General features: G+C 44.1%; 1 protein-coding gene across 3 annotated transcripts; it reads right to left on the bottom strand.

The window, feature by feature from the left end:
- Position 1: 1 nt before the first annotated feature.
- On the bottom strand, positions 2-20,247 carry SYNC (syncoilin, intermediate filament protein). 3 transcript variants are annotated; one of them, XM_049878640.1, is made up of 5 exons: positions 19,984-20,247; positions 13,831-15,010; positions 2,621-2,745; positions 2,403-2,479; positions 927-986 (listed from the first exon to the last, which is right to left on the bottom strand). In XM_049878640.1, exons 1-5 carry the CDS (start codon positions 20,034-20,036, stop codon positions 976-978), a joined length of 1,446 nt encoding a protein of 481 aa, XP_049734597.1. In that variant the 5' UTR covers positions 20,037-20,247; the 3' UTR covers positions 927-975. The 3 variants fall into 3 exon arrangements, with proteins under 3 accessions (XP_049734598.1, XP_049734597.1, XP_049734596.1); XM_049878641.1 differs by lacking the exon at positions 2,403-2,479 and having other exon boundaries at positions 2-986; XM_049878639.1 differs by lacking the exon at positions 927-986 and having other exon boundaries at positions 1,648-2,479.
- Between the last annotated feature and the right edge of the window lie 1,954 nt (positions 20,248-22,201).

Genomic DNA, 22,201 nt, shown 5'->3' on the forward strand with positions numbered 1-22,201 from the left:
AGAGCGATAAAAAAAAAAAAAGCTTTTTATTCCTTCCCCAGGAAAGTGAAAGACATAAAACACTGAATCAGAGGTTCATGGATTATTCTTTGATTTAAAAAAAAAAACTTTTGAAGTCTGTTGCGCATCCTTCCCCAAAGAACTACATGGGCTTTCAAGAATGTCAAAGGCAGTGTGGTAGAGAGAATTTAAGGCAAAATTTAAATTTGGAAAAGGTGCTTGAACCTTTTCTCAGAGAGGTTGAATCTCCCCAGCATGTTTTCTGCTGGGGCCTGTACTTAGAGGACAGAGATAGTAGGCAGACACTGAAACCTTATCACCAAGCGCCATAATTGGATGAAATGCCTGGTTCTTTACCAGTCACTTTTTTTTTAACCAACTAAATCATTCTAATCCAAAACCATTTTCATAAGTTAAGACCTCTAGGAAAATCTGAACAGCCTTAATTTTTAGGTTAAAATCTGAATTGGTTCCTTCCTTTAAAGTCTAATACTCATGGCACAAAAGAATTCAAATTGTAAACACATATAATGCAAATCAGCTGCCTTTTTGACCCCATTTCTGCCCCCCACCCCAAAAATGGGGGAGGGTTTGATTTCGGTCAACGCAAGGCAAGGTACATTCTTCACACTGCAAGGTGTGTCTGTATATCCATCCTTCACTCGGTGTGGAGGTGAGGGCTGCTGCTGGAGGACAGGAGGCTCACTTTTCTGTTCTCAGTGCACTGAGGTCAGTACCAGTAGCCTATGAGATAGAATCCCACCATGGGTTGACTGGTATTCTGTTTCCAGCCAATCCTAGAACCTTTTTAAATACATCAGCCAGTATTTGTAGTTTTCACAGGGCAAATTGTCTGCCAAGTCCCAGGCACTCTCTGGTCTGTCTGGAAGAAAGTATGTCCAAAGGGTACTTAGTGATCCTTTGCTAAGAAGTGTTTTTTTGTTGTTTCTGGGTTACAAATTCGGCCATAGATTTCTAAACAGCCCCTGTAAGGTTGAGAGAAAAAAAGATTAAGTTTACACTTTCTGTAACTTGAAATAATACAGTAGAAAGTTTATAATGAACTTCTGAAAGTTGAGTTAGTGCCGGCTGTGTCGGGGAGAGGACAATAGAGTGATGCACATAAGATTAGGGTTGGCTTTCCCTCAGCAAATATTTGAGTGCTTCCTGTTTATAAGACAGAATGAATGGTAGCCTACGTGTCTGTGACGGGAAGGAGCTAGCTGAAAATTTCCTCTGCCCAGGTTAACGTCATACAGTTACTACAGTTCCTAAAATTCTAGTTTCATTGCTTTGGGTTAATCATTGCCTTTTCTCTGTTATATTTTTAATCTTATCCACACTGAGCAGATCATTTTCCTCAATTGCAAGGTTCTGGTCATCTCCCAAACAAGTATAAATCAGTTTTGTCTGGATAAAACATAGTAAAAGAAAATTCTAGTAAGTTAGGAAGAGCATCAATTATAATAGTTACTTGTGAATTTGTATCCAAGATGTAAGTTTAAATGGGAAGTTAAAAATAAAGTTTATGGGTATCTATCTAGTATATGATGTGACACAAGACTTTCTTTTGTCTTTAGTGTCTGTATCGAAGGTGGACTCTAGACCTTTATAAAGAACATGAGAACATACTGATAAAACATTGGGGAAGGGATCCTCAACAGGATGTTGTTTATTTTTGTTGTATTAACCAGGTGTATAAAGGCAATATTTTGATACTTTGTTAAAGGCAAAGTGAATAGGGCATCACAGTGGGATGTTAGCCAGTGGTTCACTGGTCAGAAAGATGGCTTCGTGTTTGCAAGCCACTCCCCAAAAGTCAGAAATATGAGCAGCTTTTCCACTTTCGCCCAGAATCACAGCCGTTGCGTAATTTATTTTATATAAGGTGTGTTGCTTGTTTCACATTAAGCAGTAATACTCCCCTGCCCATAAACACCTTCCTTCATCAGCTTTTTTATGAGTCAAATTCATTTTTCCTTCTTCTTGGCCTCCTTTGTCTGAATTCTGATAATAGAACTGCTTTCTCTGCCATTTTAAGAAAACAGTTTATGAATGGCAGGTAGGATGGGAAAGTGAGAATTTGAAGTAGATGTTTTAGAGGTATGTATTATTCCTAAAGAAACCCTGGTGGCGTAGTGGTTAAGTGCTACGGCTGCTAACCAAAAGGTCGGCAGTTCGAATCCACCAGGCACTCCTTAGAAACTCTGTGGGGCAATTCTGCTCTGTCCTATAGGGTTGCTATGAGTTGGAATCGACTCAATGGCAACAAGTTTTTTTTTTTTTAACTCCCTAAATGACTTAATTGTCATTAGATGCAAAATTTTAAAAAGACATTAGTATTATTAAGTTAGGAAAGCAGCCAGGATAATAAGCACCACTCTTCTACCCACAAGGATCACCTTGAGACTCTGTCTCGATTCCACCTGTCTGAGAAGTAGGAGCCTCAGCCTGTTCCAGGCTCTTGGGTTGCATAGCCCTTTAAAAAGAGAGAGCCATATTCCATCTGTTCATGGATGAGCAAAACTGGCAAATCATTTTCCCCTGAGCAATGTCTGTCACCCCCCACCATCCCCCTCAGCCAGTGTTAGATGAGAATTGGGTGGCAGCAAAAACTGACTTATAGGTTGAGAGCTCTTCAGCGAGGCTGATCCTTAGCTGTTCCATCTCTTTGTTCTTCTGCTGCTGGAGTTGCACCCCACTTCTTAACTGCCTCTTTCGTTCTTCCATTTCCTCCAACTGCTCCTGCATGAGAGGGCCCAGAACATTTCTGATCAGCTAGACAATAAAAACTTGACATTGTCCATTATCATTTATAAAGCGCATTCTTACACAGTATATAATCTTGACAACAGTATTGAGGCTGGCATTATCTATTAGGATACTAAAGTTCAAAGAGTTAAGTGTCTTGAGAGGGTGACACGGCTTTTGAAAGTGTGGCCTGAAAGGTCTCTTGTCTGTTAAACACAGCTGACTTCTTAATAGAATCCTGGAGAGGGTGGACACATACTGTTTCACAATCTTAAGACATGCTGTTGGGGACGATTTCGAAAATGCGCGTTTGCTTCAGTTAAGATAATCAGCTTTTATAATAACTTAGCAATTTATATTGAAAAAAACTAAGTTTGTGGAAATAATTTTTTTAAATATTGGGTCGATTTCTAGGAGAGTTGTACAACTAATGAAGTCTATTTAGAAAATATTTGGGTTTGTCGTTGGCAGAAAAAACTGTCGATAATTGAATTTATTTTTTCCCACTGTCTTTATATTCTTCATGCTGATTTGTTGTAGGTGGAGCTTCTCTTGAAAATCAGATATCTCCGTTTAGTACTTACCTTAATACCATATGTACATAGAGGCTTTATTATTAGTAAGGATGATGGCTGTCATACATAATTTTCTGCATCCTTTATTTATTACACAAAAAGACTTTGTGAATTTGTTCAAAAGTTCTCTTAAGTTGGAAGACAAAGATGCTATGCCCAGGAGCCCCCCAGGAGCTTTCAGATAACCGTCCATTTCCCATTCTGCCAAGACCAGGCTGGGGTACATTCTTTGTCTCTGTCCAGTATTGATGCCTGAAGGATGAGGTAAGGAAGATGTCAGCAAGTCAGTCTCTAGCTTAGCTGCTAGCGGACATGAATCCTTAAGGAAACAGCAGGGAGTTGGGGTGGGGGGAGGGGGGGAGTTGAGAAGTTGGAACGTCTATTTTAAAGGGGCAGTGACTTCACCTCCAATTTTGAGGAATGATAAGGTAGGAATCTAGTTTGGGTACATGCTATTATTAGAGGACCTGAATAATTTTTCTCTGAGTCACCCTTGGTATAAAACCTGTGGCCCATTAATCTGCAGTGTTTGATACTCTGGCTGAATCAACTTTGTCAAAAGGCTGATTTTTTTTAGCACACTTTGGCACTACACAGAGAGATCCATCCTCACCACATAAAAGTGAACATCTACATACCTCTGTGCCCCAATTTCCCAAACCTCACTACCTAGCAAATCTGTTGCTTTGGTGAAGCACGTGAGTACGTGCTCGAGAAGGCGATCTGCACCACTAGTTTACCTTTCCCAAAATTGCTTTAGCACCTCAAAATTCTTCAAAGACTTTCTACTTTTGTTTAGTCTGGTATTCAGACCCCCCTCTAATTTGACCCCATCTCTAACTTGAAACCTCCATTACTCTTCATGTGAACTTTTCCTTCAGCCTTCACTGTCCAGAACCTGCTAGCCATATGTGGTTATTGAGCACTTGAAATATGGCTAGTGCAAATGGAGATGCGCTGTAAGTATAAAATACACAGCAGATTTTTAAGACTTCGCACAAAAAATGTAAAATATCTCAATTTTTTGGTAATTTTTTAATTTGATGAGTTAAATAAAATACATTAAACCTTACTTGTTTCTTCTTACATTTTTTTTAACATGGCTACTAAAAGAATTCGGCTGCTAACCAAAAGGTTAGCAGTTCAAATCTACCAGCCACTCCTTGGAAACCGTATGGGCAGTTCTACCCTGTCTGTAGGATTGTTATGAGTCAGAACCAACTCAACGGAACCTAGTAACATCATCTAAAAAATCTAAAGTGATGTTTGTGACTTGCTCTATGTTTTTATTGGACAGCGCTACTCTAAACTGACCAACTCACAGGTCTCTGACTTTGCTCCTGCCACTTGCTCTCTGCCCCCCCCATCCACATCCTACCCAGCATTTAAGGGCCGGTGCATGTCAGTCTCCAATGTCCACAATACCAAATCCTCATACCTTCCTCTAATCTCAGTAGCACTTCTATTGGCAATATTCTCAATTTTCTACTTCGGTATTAGGCCAGAGACGGAAAAGATAGTGTGTATTCTCAAGAGGGGAAACAACTAAAATGATAATATGGTATGACAAGTGCTGTGAAAACACTGGAAGAATATCACACAGGGTGTCAGGGAAAGCTTTCCAGGAAGAAATGAAATGGCCCAAGTCTTAAAGGGTAAGTAGATGTTAGTAATAAAAGGGGAGAAGAGTTCTGGTCACACGCACAGTTGTGGAATTATGGGGAAATGTGGCTCATTAGAACTGCAGGTAATTTGAGGTGTCTGTGAGGAGGTGAAAGGAGGGAAGGCACTTGGCACCTGCTCCCTTATTGTTGTTTGTCTTTCTATTCATATCTAACCTCCAATCAGACTGTAGGCTCCTAGTTGTATGTCCATTGCCCTACACAAAATGCTTATTGATGTGAAGTATTCAGATAGCATATCCCCTATTTCAGTTAATAGCATTGGAATCTACCAATCTCAAGCTAAAATCTTGAGATCATTCTCAGCAAATCCCTCACCCCACCCACTGTAACCAGTCACCAGATCCTACTTGTTTTACCTCAGAAATCTGTCACATAATCTTGCCCTCAGAAGGTCTAAGTGGTTTTTCCAGGCTCTCTATCTTCCATGCTGCCATTCAGATAGTGTGAACCTCTGTTCCAGGCACCATGGTAAATGAGTGCTTTACAAACAGTAATTTGTTCATTCCTTGAAACAGCCCTAGGAGCAATAGTGTTATTAGTAATCCCATGTTACATGTGAGGGAACTGAGCTACAGAGATTAAGTAATTTGCCCAAAGTTAGTTTCCCTGTTAGTAAATGATAGAGCCAGAATTTGCCATAGATAGGCTTAGAGTTCATGCTCTTATGTACTCTGTCCCCTTTCTTTAAAAAAACTATATGTGTACAAATAAAAAAAAAAAAACCCAGTGCCATCGAGTCGATTCATATACATATCGATATACAATGTGTGTAAATATATATGCACACATATATATCATCATTACATCGTGTCAATGCCTAAAAATCATGGTTCTTCAGTTGTGTGTGGACTGTTTTCTGTGAAATCCCAGGAGCATGCCAAATTAGAATGCCCCTACCTCTCCAGAGAGTAGCTCCGCTTTTACCTGTTTATATATTGACATTCCATCTAAAACTTTTGGGGAAAAGTGTGTGGCTTTGGAAACAACCTTTTTTTTTTTGAAAACCACTGACCTAAAGAAGACATGGAATCCTTTAAAATCTGATTTTGATCCCTCCCCAGCCTCATCTCTACTTCTCACATTCCTGGTGATCTGGCCACACTGAGCTGCTCACTTCCCATAACAACATTTCATCTCATGTTTTCATGCTTTTATAAGAGTTGTTCCTTCTGCCTGGAATGTTTTCCCCGTGTCTGCTCAGTGAACTTATTCCTCAAGGCCCAGCTCAAATACCTTGTAGTGGTGAAGTGTAGACTCAAACTAAATTGCTCAGGGACAAATGCTTGCTCCATCCCTTCCTAGCTGTATAACTCTGTACAAATAACTGTTGTGCTTCACCTCCTTTTTTTCATTTTTCATATGCTGCCAGTAGAGTTCATACCTATCTCATAGAGCTGTAAGGATTAAATGGGTTATTATTACATGCAAATACTTAAAGTGCCTTGCCTGGCATATAGCAAGTGCTCAAAAAGTGCAAACTATTACTAACCTTGTATGAAACATCCCTTTGCATTCCCCAGGCAGGGGTAATCATGCCGTTTGAATCAGTACAGTGCCTTATTCCTACAACTATAACTGCTTATCACATTGAGGTGTGTTATTTCATTAATTCTAAAATACTTTTCACAATTTAACATCTCCAAGTCAGGATGCATCTTAAAACCAATGGTATCTTAGATTTTATAAAATATGTTACTTTTACCTGGTATCCCTCCTGGACTATAAATTCTGATGGCAGGAGCCCCACCTTTCTCATCTCTGTATTCTCAACACTTAGCTCCTGGCTTGGTACATAGTAAGTAGGCACTTAGAAAATAATCTGTTGAATGGATGAATGATGATGGTGTTGATGAAAGAGGCAAGATTTGCAATCAGTAAGGGTGGAGCACAGCCTGAGGATTAAAGGGGCACTATATTTTTATTGAAAAGTAATCCAATGTCATAGGTGACCTTTGGCAAACACAGTTTGGGGAGCCATTTCAGAAAGAACTTGGTCCTTCAGACCTTGATTTCTACTTTAATTGTGGTACAGCAATAGGATAAGTTCATATCAAGAATGTGTTTCAATAAAGGGCATTTATACAAAGCCAACATCATCCTAAATGGAGAATCTGAAAGCATTCCCCTTGAGAACAGGAACCGGACAAGGATGCCCTTTATCACCACTCTTGTTCAGTGTTGTGCTGGAGGTCCTAGACAGAGCAATAAGGCAAGAAAAAAAGGGCATCCAAATTAGTAAGGAAGAAGTAAAAGTATCCCTATTTGCAGATGATATGATCTTATACACAGAAAACCCCAAAGAATCCACAAGAAAACTACCAGAACTAATAGAAAATTTCAGCAAAGTATCAGGATACAAGATAAACATACAAAATCAGTGGGATTCCTCTACAGCAACAAAGAGAAGTTCAAAGAGGAAATCAAATCAATAGCATCTTAAAATAGATACTTTGGAATAAATCTAACCAGAGACGTAAAAGACCTATACAAAGAAAACTATGAGACACTACTGCAAGAAACCAAAAGAGACCTGCATAAGTGGGAAAAAACACCCTGCTCATAGATAGGAAGACTCAATGTGAAGATGTCAATTCTACCCAAAGCAATCTACAGATACAATCCAATCCTAATCCAAATTCCAATGACATTTTTTAACAAGATGGAGAAACAAATCACCAACTTCATAAGGGAAGAGGCCCTGGATAAGTAAAGCGTTACTGAAGAAGAACAAAATGGGAGGCGTCACGCCACCTAATTTTAGAACCTGTTATATTGCCATGGTAGTCAAAACAACCTGGTACTGGTACAACAACAGATACATACACCAATGGAACAGAACTGAGAATCTAGACAAATTCAGCCACCTGTGAGCAGCTGATAGTTGACAAAGGTCCAAAGCCCATTAAATGGGGAAAAGACAGTCTCTATAACAAATGGTGCTGGCATAACTGGATATCCATCTGCAAAAAAAAAAAAAAAAAAAAGACCGATACTCACACCACATACAAAAACTAACTCAAAATGGATCAAAGATCAAAATATAAAATCTAAAATGATAAAGATCATGGAAGGAAAAATAGGGACAATGCTAGCAGCCCTAATACATTGCATAAACAGAATACAAAAACAAAAAAAAAATGCACAAACACCAGAAAAGAAACTAGATAACTGGAAGCTCCTAAAAATCAAGCACTTACGCTCATCCAAAGACTTCACCAAAAGAGTAAAAAGACAGCCTAAGACTGGGAAAAAATTTTGGCTACAACATATCTGATCAGCATCTAATCTCTAAAATCTACAAGATACTGCAAAACCTCAGCAACAAATAAGGCAATTAAAAAATAGGCAAAGGATATGAACAGGCACTTCACCAAAGGACATTCAGATTGCTAACAGATACATGAGGAAGTGCTCACTAGCCATTAGAGAAATGCAAATCAAAACTACGATGAGATACCATCTCACCCCAACAAAGCTAGCACAAAATAAAAATTGTTGGAGAGGTTATGGAGAGACGGAAACACTTGTACACTGCTGGTGGAAATGTAAAATGCTACAACCACTTTGGATATCGATTTGGCGCTTCCTTAAAAAGCTAGAAATAGAAATACCGTACGATCCAGCAATCCCACTCTTTGGAATATATCCTATAGAAATAAAAGCCACCACAAGAATAGATACACGCATACCCATGTTCATTGCAGTGCTGTTCACAATACCAAAACGAAAACAACCTAGGTGCTCATCAGCAGACGAATGGATAAATTATGGTGTATTCATACAATGGAATACTACGCAATGATAAAGAACAATGATGAATCCGTGAAACATCCCACGACATGAATGAAACTGGGAGGTATTATACTGAGTGAAATTAGTTGCAAAAGGGCAAATATTGTATGAGACCACTATTATAAGAACTCAAGAAAAGGTTTTAACACAGAAGAAAACATTCTTTGATGGTTACGAGGGTGGGGAGGGAGGGAAAAGGGTATTCACTAACTAGATAAAAAAACAAAACTAGATAGTAGGCAAGAATTAGGTGAAGGGAAGGACAACACACAATACAGGGGAAGTCAGCACAACTGGACGAAACCAAAAGCTACGAAGTTTCCTGAATACAACCAAACACTTCAGACAGAGTAACAGGGCAGGGGTCTGGGGATCATGGTTTCAGGGGACATCTAGGTCAACTGGCATAACAAAGTGTCTTAAGAAAATGTTCTGCATCTCACTTTGGTGAGTGGTATCTGGGGTCTTAAACTGGAGCAAAGGAGTGTGAAGAACACCAAAGACACAAGGAAAATATTAGCCCAAGAGACAGGGCCACATAAACCAGAGACTTCATCAGCCTGAGACCAGAAGAACTAGGTGCCCATCTACCACCAATGACCGCCCTGACAGGGAACACAACAGAGAATCCCTGATGGAGCAGGAGAAAAGTGGGATGCAGAACTCAAATTCTAGTAAAAAGACCAGACTTAATGGTCTGACTGAGACTGGAGGGACCCCAGAAGACATGGCCCCCGGACTCTCTGTTAGCCAAGAACTAAAACCATTCCCAGAGCCAACTCTTCAGACAAAAATTAGACTGGACTATGAGACATAAAATGATACTGGTGAGGAGTGTGCTTCTTAGCTCAAGTAAACACATGAGACTGTGGCCAGCTCCTCTCCGGAGATGAGATGAGAAGGCAGAGAGGGCCAGGAGCTGGTTGAATGAACATGGGAGACACAGGCTAGAGAGGAGGAGTGTGCTGTCACACTGTAGGGAGATCCACTAGGGTCACATAACAATATGTGCATAAGTTTTTGTATGAGAAACTGACTTGAATTGTAAACTTTCACTTAAAGCACAATAAAAAAAGAAAAGGTTTAAATACAGAAGAAAACATTCTTTGTTACGAGGATGGGGAGGGAAGGGAAGGGGAAATCATGAATTAGAGAGTAGACAAGTGTCAACTTTGGTGAAGGGAAAGAACACACAATACAGGGGAAGTCAGCACAACTGGACTAAACTAAAAGCTAAGAAACTTTCTGAATACAACCAAACACTTCGAGGGACAGAGTAGCAAGGGCAGGGGTTTGGAAACCATGGTCAACTGGCAAAACAGTTTCTAAGAAAATTTTCTGCATCCCACTTTGGTGAGTGGCATCTGGAATTTTAAAAGCTTGGGAGTGGCCACCTAAGATGCATCAATTGCTCTCAACCCACCTGGAGCAAAGGAGAATGAGGATCAAAGACTCAAGGAAAATATAAGCCCAAGAGACAAAAGGGCCACATAAACCAGAGACTCCAACAGCCTGAGACCAGAACGTGATGGTGCCTGGCTACCACCAATGACTGCCCTGACAGGGAACACAACAGAGAGTCCCTGACAGAGCAGGAGAAAAGTATGGTGCAGAACTCAAATTCATGTAAAAAGACCAGACTTAATGGTCTGGCTAAGACTAGTGGAACCCTAGAAGACCTGGCCCCCGGACTTTCTGTTAACCCCAAACTGGGACCATTCCCGAAGCCAACTCTTCAGACAAAGATTAGACTGGACTGTAAAACATAAAATACTCATGAAGAGTGTGCTTCTTAGTTCAAGTAGATACATGAGACTATGTGGGCAGCTCCTGTCCGGAGGCAGATGAAAAAGCAGAAAGGGATAGGAGCTAGTTGAATGGACACGGGAAACCGGGGTGTAAAGGGGAAGTGTGCTGTCACATTATAGGGATTGCAACTAGGGTCACATAACAATATGTGTATAAATTTTTGTGTGAGAAATTAACTTGCGCTGTAAGCTTTCACCTAAAACACAACTTAAAAAAAAATGTTTCATACGATGATCCTTGGAATCTAAAACAAACCCAGTATGCTGATGAAAATCATTAGGGAAAATAATAACTCCACAACTTCTCTGGTATCGTGTCAGACAACTTAACCCAGACAGCTCCCTGTTTATGACACCACCATATGCTTAGCCATGCCTGAAATCTCAGCATCCTCTTTGGCTCCTTACCTCCATGCCCCATTCATTCAATTGCCAAGTTTATTTTTCTGCAGTTGTTCTTGCATCCTTCCCCTTGTATTCCCACTGCCATTATTTACTCTTAGCTACAGTAGCTTCCTAATTAAAGTCCAAATTCCAAAGCCCAATGTGACCCGCCCCAACCTACCTTTACAGTTTTTCCCCCTTTCACATGCAGCTAAGTTACTAATTTCCTGAACATGCTCTGTTCTCATACCTCTTGTGCCTTTGCACCATCTGGTTCCTGGCATCTCCGCATGTTTAGATCTGCACTGTCCAATAGGTAGCTAAGAGCCACACGTGGCTATTTAGCACCTGAAATGTTGCTAGTCTAAATAGAGATATGCTGGAAATGTAAAAGACCTAGTTGAAAAAAATAGCTAAGAATTTTTAACATTGATAACATTTTGGAATTATATTTTAGATAGGTTAAATAAAATGTGTTAAAATTACTTTCACCTGTTTCTCTTTACTTTTTTAATGTGGCTAATAGAAAATTTAAAATTACATCTGTGCCTCTCATTATAATTTGTACTAGACAGTGCTGGTGTAAACCTTCCCTTCAATACTTGTCTCCAACTCCAGCTCTTCTTCCATGAAGAGTTCTCTGATTTAACCCATGGGCTAAAAGTAATCCCTCTGATTTTCCAAAAATACTCTTACCTGTATCTCTCTACCTTCTACCCTGGATTACAACTATTAATGTAATGTCTACCTGAGTATAAGCTGTTAAGGGCAGTATTTATACTAAATAAATAAGTGCCCTTTCACTAGACTGTGAACCAGTAAAAAGTCAATTTGGGAGTGCTGTGGGAGTGGGTGAGGGTAGTACAAGCATTAGCACAGTTTGAAAACACTCAATATAACAACAACAACCCAAGTTTTCATAACACGAACTACAACAAAATCTGCACTGAAGTAGAGCCAGCCATCTTCAGCAGGGGACATGGCTCCCTTAAAGATGTATCAATCTCTGAGAAAGCATAAGATTTTTAAGTTTATCCAAAGGAACACATGTTTCAAATGACAAAAAAAGGCACCACATTATAGTCACCTCATAGCTCCCAGCAGTATAAATTCAATTCAGCATTTAACTGATGTGTATTCTGAGCCATGGTGGCAGAAAATAACCCAAAGAAATAAAACATATCCCCTACCTTCCAAAAGCTCAGTCTGTGAGTAAGGCAGACGCAATTGTTTATTCATTTAGTATTTATATCCCACGCTGTTCTAAAAAGGGATTAGAACTGGCTCACAGTTAATCAGAAATACCTTGAATGCAAGGGAGATGATGACAAATGCACAAATAAGGAGAATAAAGAACACAGATTTCATTCCAATTTTAAGACTGGAAAATCTTTCAAGTCAGATAGACGGGACTCAAGGGTGAATGTGGGGTGGAGGGGACTGAATTCTGTGTAGCCTCATTCCCTCCTCTATATAAACCCAAGTGTGATCCAGTCAGAATTGGAAAATGGAGCTGTGGAACGAGGACTGAAATATTTGGGGTTGGTCAAACCAAGGTTCAAATTATTCCAACTCCAAGTGGCCATCTAAAATGCAACTATTAAAGGAGAGACTGGAAGGGCTGACTCATTAGGGGGACAGCAAGTGGGAGTACAGAGTAAGGTGTATATAAACTTATATGTGACAGTCTGACTTGATTTGTAAACGTTCACTTGAAGCTCAATAAAAGTTAATAAATAAATAAAATAAAATACAACTATTGGTCTCTTCCCATCTGGAGCAAAGGAGAGTGAAGAAAATCAAAAGTCTTAAGGAAACAATTAGTCCAAAGGACTAATGGACCACACGAACCACAGCCTCCACTAGCCTGAGACCAGAAGAACTAGATGGCACCCAGCAACCAATAACTGATTGCACTGATTGGTATCATAGTAGATGGCTCTGGACAGAGTGGGAAAAAAATGTAGAACAAAATGCAAATTCATAAAGTCCAGACTTACTGATCTGACAGCGACTGGCATAACCCCCGGGACTATGGCCCTTAGACCCTTCAAACCTGGAACTGAACTCCCTCCTGGAGAGCACCTTTCCACCAAACAATAGGCCTACATAAAGTGAACAACATCTGTGAGGAACGGGGTCCTCAGAACAACCAACCATACCAGACCAAAAGGGCAGCTTTTGCCCAAAAACAAAGTTCATGAGGCAGAAAGGGACAGGAAAATGGGTGAATGGAAATGGTGAACTTGGGGAGGAAGGAGGTAGAGTGCTGTCACATTGAGGGGCTTGAAACTAATGTCAAGAAACAAAATGTGTATGAATTGTTGAATGGGAAACTAATTGGCTCTGTAAATCTTAACCCAGACCACAATAAAATGTTAAAAAAAAAATTAATCCAACTCACTGATCCTCAGTTTCCTCATCTATAGAAAATGATAATTGTTTACAGGATTAATGTGAGGATCAAATGAGATAATAGGTGTAAAAAGTACTGTGTAAACAAACAAAAAAACCCATTGCCAAAGAGTCAGTTCTGACTCAGCGACCCTACAGGACAGAACAGAACTGCCCCTTCCAAGGAGCGCCTGGTGGATTCAAACTGCTGATCTTTTGGTTAGCAGAAGTAGCTCTTAGCCACTACGCCACAAGGGTTTCCAGTGACCCTATAGTGCAGATAATTTTCAACACCTAGCACAGGCCTGAATGAAAGAAGTGAGTGGCCCCAAAGAATAAGTTCTTCCTACATTTAATAGTTCCCTTCAGTCCCAAAGACATTTCACTCTGGTCATCTTTCCCTTCCCCAAGCTAAAAGACCGGACTTCCTTTCAGGCCTACCCTGTACTGCTGCACCTCCTCATCTCGTTTTTGCCTCACAAGTGTCATCTGGTCCTCCAGGTTCCTGTTTTGCAGGTGAAGCTGCCGGGCCTCAGCTTGCAGGGGCCTCAGAACCTCCTTCATCTCCTGGATCTCGGCCTGGGTTTTCTGTAGAGCTTTGGCCCCAGCTTCTTTCCTCTCTAGGAGCCGCAGCAGCTGAGGCTCATACTCTTCCTCCAGGCCCTGGCGGCTTTCTGCCATGAGGTTCTCAAACTGGGCAGAGAGCTGCCGGCTCTCCTGGAGAAAGTGCCCATCCCTCTGGCTAGGAGGTGCTTCTAGTTGTTGTCGCAACTGCTCTTTCTGCTTCTGATAAGCATCCTTGGCCTGGGCCAGCTCTTCTGAGAGCTGGGATGCCCGTGTAGTTAGTGCTTCCCGGATATCAGCAAACTGGGCCACATCCTGCCGGCGGCACTCGAGCTGGTATTGGTAGGCCACACATTCCTTTGTTACCTTGAACAGCTTCTGCTTGACCAGCCGGATCTCCTCCCTCAGCCCATCTCGCTCCAGCTCTGCTTGGGCGTGCAGTTTATAGGCAGCCAGGATGTCCTGATGGACTTGCTGTACCTCCTGTAGGGCTGGTTCCCGGAGCAACACAAGCTCATGAATGAGCTGATCCCTCTCCTCTTCCAGCTGGGCCACAGCTTGGACACACTGCTGGAAACGCTCCTCTAGCAATTCCAGGTCCTCTATGCTCAGGGCCTCCTCTGTGTGGGGGCAGGGTCCAGCTCTGAGGCTCACCTCAGGGTTAGAGTTCTCCTCCCTCGTGACCATCTCTCCCACATGTTCGATCTGCTCTGGGGTTGTGGCCTTTGCTGGCTTCATGGGCTCTTCCACAAACTGTCTCTCATCTGGCTGCCTAGTCTCTTCCACATATAGTGCCTCCTCTGGCTTCACGGGCTCTTCCACGTACAATGCCTCATCTGGCCGCACAATCTCCTCAATATACAGTGTCTCCTCTGGCTTCTCTTCCACAAACAGTGTCTCATCGAGGTCACCTGTGTCTCCCAGGTAGAGAATGTCCTCTAGGTTCAAGGTTCCCTCTGAAGATAGAGTAACCTCTGGGTTCAAGGTCTCCACCTCATTCAGGAATTCAGAGTTCTTCTCCTCCTGAAGAGGAGACTTGGCCTCTGCTTTTGTTTCCCTGCAAGAGAAATGATGTAAAGTGAGAGGGCAACCACAATCCCAGGATGGTTCATGATTGGACTCATTAGGCCTAGGTTATAACAGGTTCTCAGATCTCACAAGTCTCTGGTCTGCTCCCTTATATTCCCTCCAAGGGATCCACTGCTTAGATCCCCGGACATCACCACAGTGTCAATGGCTCATCCGTGCTTACGTACCTTCAAGGACAGGAAACTTACACGTGAGGCACCACTACTTGGTCCTCTGTCGTAAGAAAATTCGAATGTTGAGAGAAGACCTGTTGAACTTGATTTGGCCCTCTAAAATCAGACAAATCTAATGTCTCTTCCATGTACATTTTTCAAACACTTCAAGATAACTAACTTATCTTGTTTTTCAATTATTCCATACATGCAAGGTTTCCGGTGCCCTTCTCATTTGGGTCACTTCTTTCTGAGCAGGCTCCAGCTTGTCACTGCCCCTTGGGGATGGGTATTGACACCAGTGCTCCAGGTGTGCTCTGAGCAGTGAAGTCTCTGGACACTATATACTTAGCATATAGGCAGCTCCAGCACATGCTTGACAAATGCTGAGTTTGACTAAAATCTTTAAAATGTTTTCACGCAAGTGCTTTTAAGCCACATCTCTTGAGCCTGTAAAACTCCATCTTGTTAGAATTGGCCCATCCTTCTAGCCTATCAAAGGCTCTTTCCAACTAAGGAGCTTTTTGACCCAGTTGTCAGCCAGTCTACTCAACTCCTACTGGGGAATGCTCTGCTGCTTCACTGGCCCTCAAGTGGTTTCAGTCTTTCTTGTTTTAAATGTATCACACCTACCTTCAATCTCTCAGAAATTCCTTGAAAATATACAATACTATGGAGATAATAATAATAAATTACACTTACAAAGGACTTACTATGTGCCAGGTCTCTATGAGTCAGAGTTGACTCGGCAGCAACAGGTTTTTATGTGCCAGGTACTATTCTAAATGCTTTGCATATATCAATTCACTGAATGCTTATAACCGTTCTATGAGGTAGTCACACATATTAGCCCCATTTTACAGATGGTGGAACTGAGGGTAAGAGTGATTAAGTAATTTGCTCAAGGAAACTAAGTGTGTGTCAGTTACAAAACAGACTAAATTGAGTACAGCTTTTAAGAATTTTTTTTTTTTTTTTTTTTAGATATAAAGTATAAATGAAAAGCCCCATGTAGCAAAGAACTTGATCTATTTGTCTTAAAAAGGCCTACTCGTGTCCAGGTTTTAAATTTTATCTTAACTCCAAGTCCCAATAAAAAATATTTTTACTCTAACCTATTGTGTGCTCTGTCCTCCTCTCTAACACTTCCTGTATCACGTCTTGGCCCTCTAGAAACCAAAAAGTGAGGCTTCAACAGGCCTCAGATATCATTGGCCTCATTCAATCCAGCAATTGCACCAAAACTTAAAGTTCGAAGACAACTTTGACAATGACCTCGTCCATTCACATCATTTAACCAGACAGGAACTGAGTTTTAGATATCTTTACCTGATGTCACTTGGCATCTCAAACTCAACTGCCAAATTATCCCAAATTATCCTTCTACCCAAGCTGGCTACAGCTGTATTCTCCAGCTCAGAGACAGGCACATCACCATACTCCAGGTTGACCAGGCAAGAAATCCTTTGGCAGCTCTCTCCCTCCCTCACATAGCCAATTCACTGAGAATTGACCTTTCTCTCTCAGCAAGTCTCCACTCTCCATCCCCCTCTGCTCCATTCCACTGCCAGGGCCCTAGTCCGAGTTGTCATTTCTCACCTGGACTTTTGCACCAGCCTTCTAACAGGTCTCCCTGTCTCCAGTCTTCTTTGTTCTTCCCATCTCAATCTATTCTTTACATTTCCACAGTTAGCCTGCTAACTGTCGCCATGCAACTCATGGCGACACTCCACGTGTTACAGAATAGAATTGCTCCATAAAGTTTTCTTGGCTGTAATCTTTTACAGAAGCAGATCACCAGGCCTTCCTTCTGCAGTGCCGCTGGGTGGGTTCAAACCATTAAGGTCAGTAGTTGAGTGCAAACCATTTGTTTCACCCAGGACCTTACGACATAGAGCAAATCATGCTGCTCTTTACCCATAGACAGCTTAGCCCAGGTTCAAGACCCTTAAAGATGAGGCCCCAACATACCTTTTTAGCCTCATTTCACATTACTTCCTACATCCCACCCAAAGCTTGACAATCCAGAACATGCATTAACTTTTCATACCTCCCACTCTTAGTCCACAATGTCTGAAGGATCCAGCTGAGAAACGCAGCTCCTTACACACCACCTGACAAGAGAACAATCCTGCACTACCTGGGTAGGTGGAGCTCCTAGCACCAGGAAGGATGCATCTGACCAGCCAGGCAGACCCACCCTGATACTCAACAGAGTCCTTGCTTTCCCAGCAGATGACGCTTCACCTTGGAATGACTGACACTCTACCTTGGAATGACCTACTGTGCTCAAAGAACTATTTCTAAGCATTTTACATGAATACTCATTTCTATATATATATAGAAAAACAAAAACCAGTTGCCATCAAATTCATCCCACTCATGGCAACCACATGGGTTTCAAAGTAAACTGTGCTCCATAGGGTTTTTAATGGCTGTGACCTTTCAGAAGTAGATTGCCAGGCCTTTCTTCTGAGGCACCTCTGGGTGGATTAGAACTGCCAACCTTTGAGTTAGTAGCTGAGCGCTTAATGGTTTGTGCCACCCAGAAACTCCATCGTTTATATAATATTCATTTATTATCCATCTATTTTATAGACAGGGAGACCAAAGCACAAACAGACTAAAGAATTCACTCAGAGATACACAACTTGTAAGTGGCAGAGCCAGGACAAGGCCAGCGGTCCTGCTCCAGAGCTGGAGTTCTTGTTTGCCACACTATCTTGCCTCTCTTCCTTGGGTAGGCATGAGATCTAAGAAGGGTAAAATAACTACAGCATGAATAACAGCACTCAAAATATATTTTATATCTAACTACCTAACAAGGAAACCCTGGCGGCGTAGTGGTTAAGTGCTACAGCTGCTAACCAAAAGGTCGGCAGTTCAAATCCACCAGGCGCTCCTTGGAAACTCTTATGGGGCAGTTCTACTCTGTCCTATAGGGTCGTTATGAGTCAGAATCGACTCGACAGCAGTGGGTTTGGGTCTTTTTGGTTTTCTACCTAAAAATATACCACGGACTGCCAGAAGAACAAACAAATCTGTCTTGGAAGAAGGACAGCTAGAATGCTCCTTAGCAGAAGTCTGAAGATGGCCAGACTTCATCTAATGTACCTTGGACATGTTATCAGGAGGGACCAGTCCCTGAAGAAGGACATCATGATTGGTAAAACACAGGGTGAGGGAAAAAGAAAAAGTCTCTCAACGAGATGGATTGACACAGTGGCTGCAACGATGGGCTCAAACATAACAAGGGATTTTGTGGGTGGCGCAGGACAGGGCAGTGTTTCTTTCTGTTATATAGGGTCACTATGAGTCAGAACCAACTTGACAGCACTTAACAACAACACCACATTTCTACACATCCTTCAAGCCCTGCTCAAACTCCATCTCCTCTGTGAAGTACTTCCTATAAACCACCACTCTAAGTTCTTGTGGCACTTTGTATGCAACTCCTCTTCGCACTTAGTGCTTTCTGTTACAGGTGTGCCTGTGGCTGACTCCTAAGTGAATTTCCTAAGGACAAGTGTGATTCTCATTCTGCTCAATATCCCAGGGTGGGGCTCTGTAGAAAGCAGGCAGGCAGAAACTGACTGAGATCCAACGAGGAAACATGCCCAAGGTCGAGTGGCAAAGCTGGAAGTAGAGCCCAGGTCTCCTGACTTCAGGCAGTGCTGTTACCACACACTGTGTTGCCTCGGTCACCATCCACAGAGCCAGAACCTCTGCTAGCTAGAGGCTGTGCTCATACAGCCCTCTCCCTCTAAGGAGATGGGAAAGAGGCAAATTATGCCAGGCCTAGGAGAGAGGGAGTGAGCTCAGCTGGAGCCCCTGACCTCAGACTCCCTTGGGCCCCAGGCAGTATGCTTCCACCACTCTGTTCCTGTCCCCAGCATACTCCTGCAGCTTCCACCCTGTCCATCAGGGCTGTGGCTGGGGGTGTGTGTGACACTGTGCAGGCATGAGTCTGCACATGTCTGTGACTCCATGTGTACCTGTATGCATGTATGGCAGTTCCAGAGAGCTTCTGTGTGGAAGGCTCTGTGCTCAGCCTTCTGCCCATATGTGAGAGTGAAGGGGTGTGTGTGGATGGGTGGGTTGTATCTGCACCTCTGCCTCTAAGAACACCGAAAGTCCCAGGGCCACAGTCTGACCTGGAGAAGAAATACTTCCCACTTTCCCCAACCCCCTGGGCCACAGGTCCCTTCCCCTAGACCAGCCACAAGCTGAGAGGGTGGGTGGATGGGGAGGATCTCCTCTCCAGAACCACTGCCCAGCCAGGACCCCCTTGCCTGTCTGGGACAGTAGATCCTCCCGGACCCTCCATCCTAGGCTCAAACAGGACAGAGCAAGCTGCCTGAACATACTCTTAATTTCAAGCTGGCCCAGGCCCAAGCTTGCACCAAGTGGCTTCCACACAGAGGAATTCGGCAGCTGGAGACCTCCATCCCAGTTGACATTTGAGGTGAGGAAGAAAAAGATTATCTTAGGCCACTACTCCAAATAGCATAAGTCTGAATAGTTGACGCCCACTGGTCTGAAAGAGTTAATTCTCACCCTGGGGTGGGGGGCGGTGAGTATTATGAAAAATCACAAACTAACTGAGGTCCCAGGACCCCAGGCCCAGACACCCCCAATGTGTCCGGTTGCTGGGGTGGCTCCGCCCGGTGCCCCAGCCCGGCTGGACCACTACCCTCCAGGCAGGCTCAAGGTGCTCGCGTGGGGGAAGGGAATCTGTCCAGCGCCCCCTCCCCAAAGGGGCGGCGATGCCGGCCCTGGACGGTCCTACCTCGCGGCTTGGGTGGCGCCATCCCCGCTGCGCAGGGGCTCCGGGCTGGCCATGGCTGCGCGACCCGGGGCTTGGCGGTCGCGTTATTAATAGCCGGCCCGCGGGCCGCTTGCTCTGGCGCCCGCCCGCCGCACTCTCAGCTGCAGCCGACACCGGATCCCCGTCCGGGCCGGGCGCACCCACTTGGCCGGGGCTCCAACCGGGGGAGGAGGGAGTGGGCCGCGCGGCCCGGAGGGCGGGGAGAGGCCGCCCCTCCTGGGACCAGCCCGGGGTGGGGGTGGGAGCGATCTAGCAGCCTTTCCAAAATGAGCCAACCCAGAGATCTTCCCGAATCTTCTTTCTCTCCGCCCTTCCCGGCGAGGCTCCCGGTATGGGAGGGGGGCGAGGGGGGAACTGTGCAGCCCCGGCAGAACCCCTTCCCCTGTCCGGCCGGCCGTGGGGGCAGGGCTGGGGAACAAAGAAGGAGCCAGCACCCTCGCTCGCAAGTGTTCCGTTATGTCAGCCGCAGCTCGGCACCCTCTGATCCCCACCCGCGCAATGGGGAGAGCTCGCCAGGCGGCCACCCTCAGCTCTGGGAGCGCTATGCCCGCAGCTGTCGTGAAGGGCTGGGGCAGGGCGTGGGCTGGGGAGGAGGGTACACGGCCACACCCCCTGCATCCTGGGACAGTCTGGGGCCCGGGGACCTGTGGCCCGGGTTAGGGCAGGACGGTGGGAGGATTGCCTGGGAGGGATTTACGCCTGTAAGGTTGAGTCCATATTTAACACGGCTTTCCGACCCCACCATGGGAGGTTTCTCCTTGCTCCACCTGTCACCCCCACCCAGTCCTGCTCTGTCAACTCCAAGGCCCCCCTTTCCCCCAAGTCTTCAGCCCATCAGTGTCAGGATCAGACTTCAACGTTGAAGTCCTCTTCCTCCCCAGGAGAGAAGCTGCTGGCCCCTTCCCAAACTGGGCCTCGGGCATTCTCCCTTCTGATTCCTTTTTTCCACTTAGCCCCTCTGTCTGGGGAGGTTTTGACTCAATCAAAGAAGAATGCAGTGCTCTGTAGGAGCTGGAGAAGCCAGAGTTTTTCGTGTAATCAGAGTCCTGGAGCCTGGGGGGTGGGGCGGATAGTGGTGTGACTGAGTTGTATGTGCCCAGTGGGCTTGTGTGTGGTGTGTGGAGGGGGAAACGTGTGGGATTGTGTGTCCATTTGTGCCTGTGTGTGGGCATGTGTATGTGTGATTGTATGATTGTGAGGTAAGGGGTTATGTGTCTGGTCACAGTGCCCCTTGTGGAGTTGTGTGTATGTGTGACTCTTATGCCTCTGTTTATGGGGTATGTATATGGTTATGTGTGTGATTGTATGATCACAGGATGAGTGTGAGCTGGTGACTGGACCCCTTGTAGAATATCTATGTGTGTGTCTGTTGTGACTGTGTTTACGAGGCGTGTATGGTCATGTGTGTGATTGTATGATTGCAGAACACGTGTGTGTTGGTGACTGTGTCCCTTGTAGAGTGTCTGTATGTGTGTCTGTTGTGACTGTGTTTACAGGGCATGTATATGTTCATGTGTATGACTTGGTGCCTGTGAGGAGCTGGAGCTGGTGTGTGTGATTATGCGGAGAGGTGCTCACAAGCAGTTTACAGCGTGTCCTGTGTATGTGTTCATTAATCCATGTGCTCAAGTCTGAGTGTGCTGATTGTGGCTGTATATTTATATATCTCTCTCTAATGCAGGGGGCTGGATTAACACCAAGGCCACCAAATACACCCTTGTAAGGTATGAATGAGAAAAAGTCAGGTTTTGGAGGCTGCTGGTCAGTTTCTGACTTACCCCTGAAATATTCCAGGGGAGGAGGCTGGCAAAATCTCAGTTGCTGCTCACTTGACAGCTGCTGCCAGTCAGAGGGGAGTGGCGGGGGCAAGGGCAAGGCCTGCCAGCAGTGCTATTTGCTCCAAGTGCTAGGCAACAGGCAGGCAGCAAGGGTGGCATTCAGAAGCGCCATCCCTCTCCCTCCAGCCCCCCGCAGGGGCTGGGCCTGGGCAGCCCCCATGACTGAATTCCTTAGCCCCTTTTAGCCTCACCCCAAGCCTTTCTTTAGGCTGCAACACTGAATCCTCCAAAACCAGTCGCCATCAACTCTGACTCCTGGTGACCCCTTGTGTGTCAGAGTAGAACTGCTCCACAGGGTTTTCTTTTGCTCCACAGGGGTTTCAACTGCTGGTTTTTTGGAA

The sequence above is a fragment of the Elephas maximus genome, chromosome 3 (genome assembly GCF_024166365.1).
Source record: "Elephas maximus indicus isolate mEleMax1 chromosome 3, mEleMax1 primary haplotype, whole genome shotgun sequence".
In the NCBI taxonomy this organism is placed as follows: Eukaryota; Metazoa; Chordata; class Mammalia; order Proboscidea; family Elephantidae; genus Elephas; species Elephas maximus.

Excerpts from the sequence above, each read along its gene's own strand:
- SYNC (XM_049878639.1), bottom strand. The coding sequence starts at position 20,036 with ATGGCCAGCCCGGAGCCCCTGCGCAGCGGGGATGGCGCCACCCAAGCC. Across the intron at positions 15,011-19,983 it reads GGCGCCACCCAAGCCGCGAG|GGAAACAAAAGCAGAGGCCA; the intron begins GTAGGACCGTCC and ends TTTCTCTTGCAG. Across the intron at positions 2,746-13,830 it reads AGGAGGTGCAGCAGTACAGG|GAGCAGTTGGAGGAAATGGA; the intron begins GTAGGCCTGAAA and ends CCTCTCATGCAG.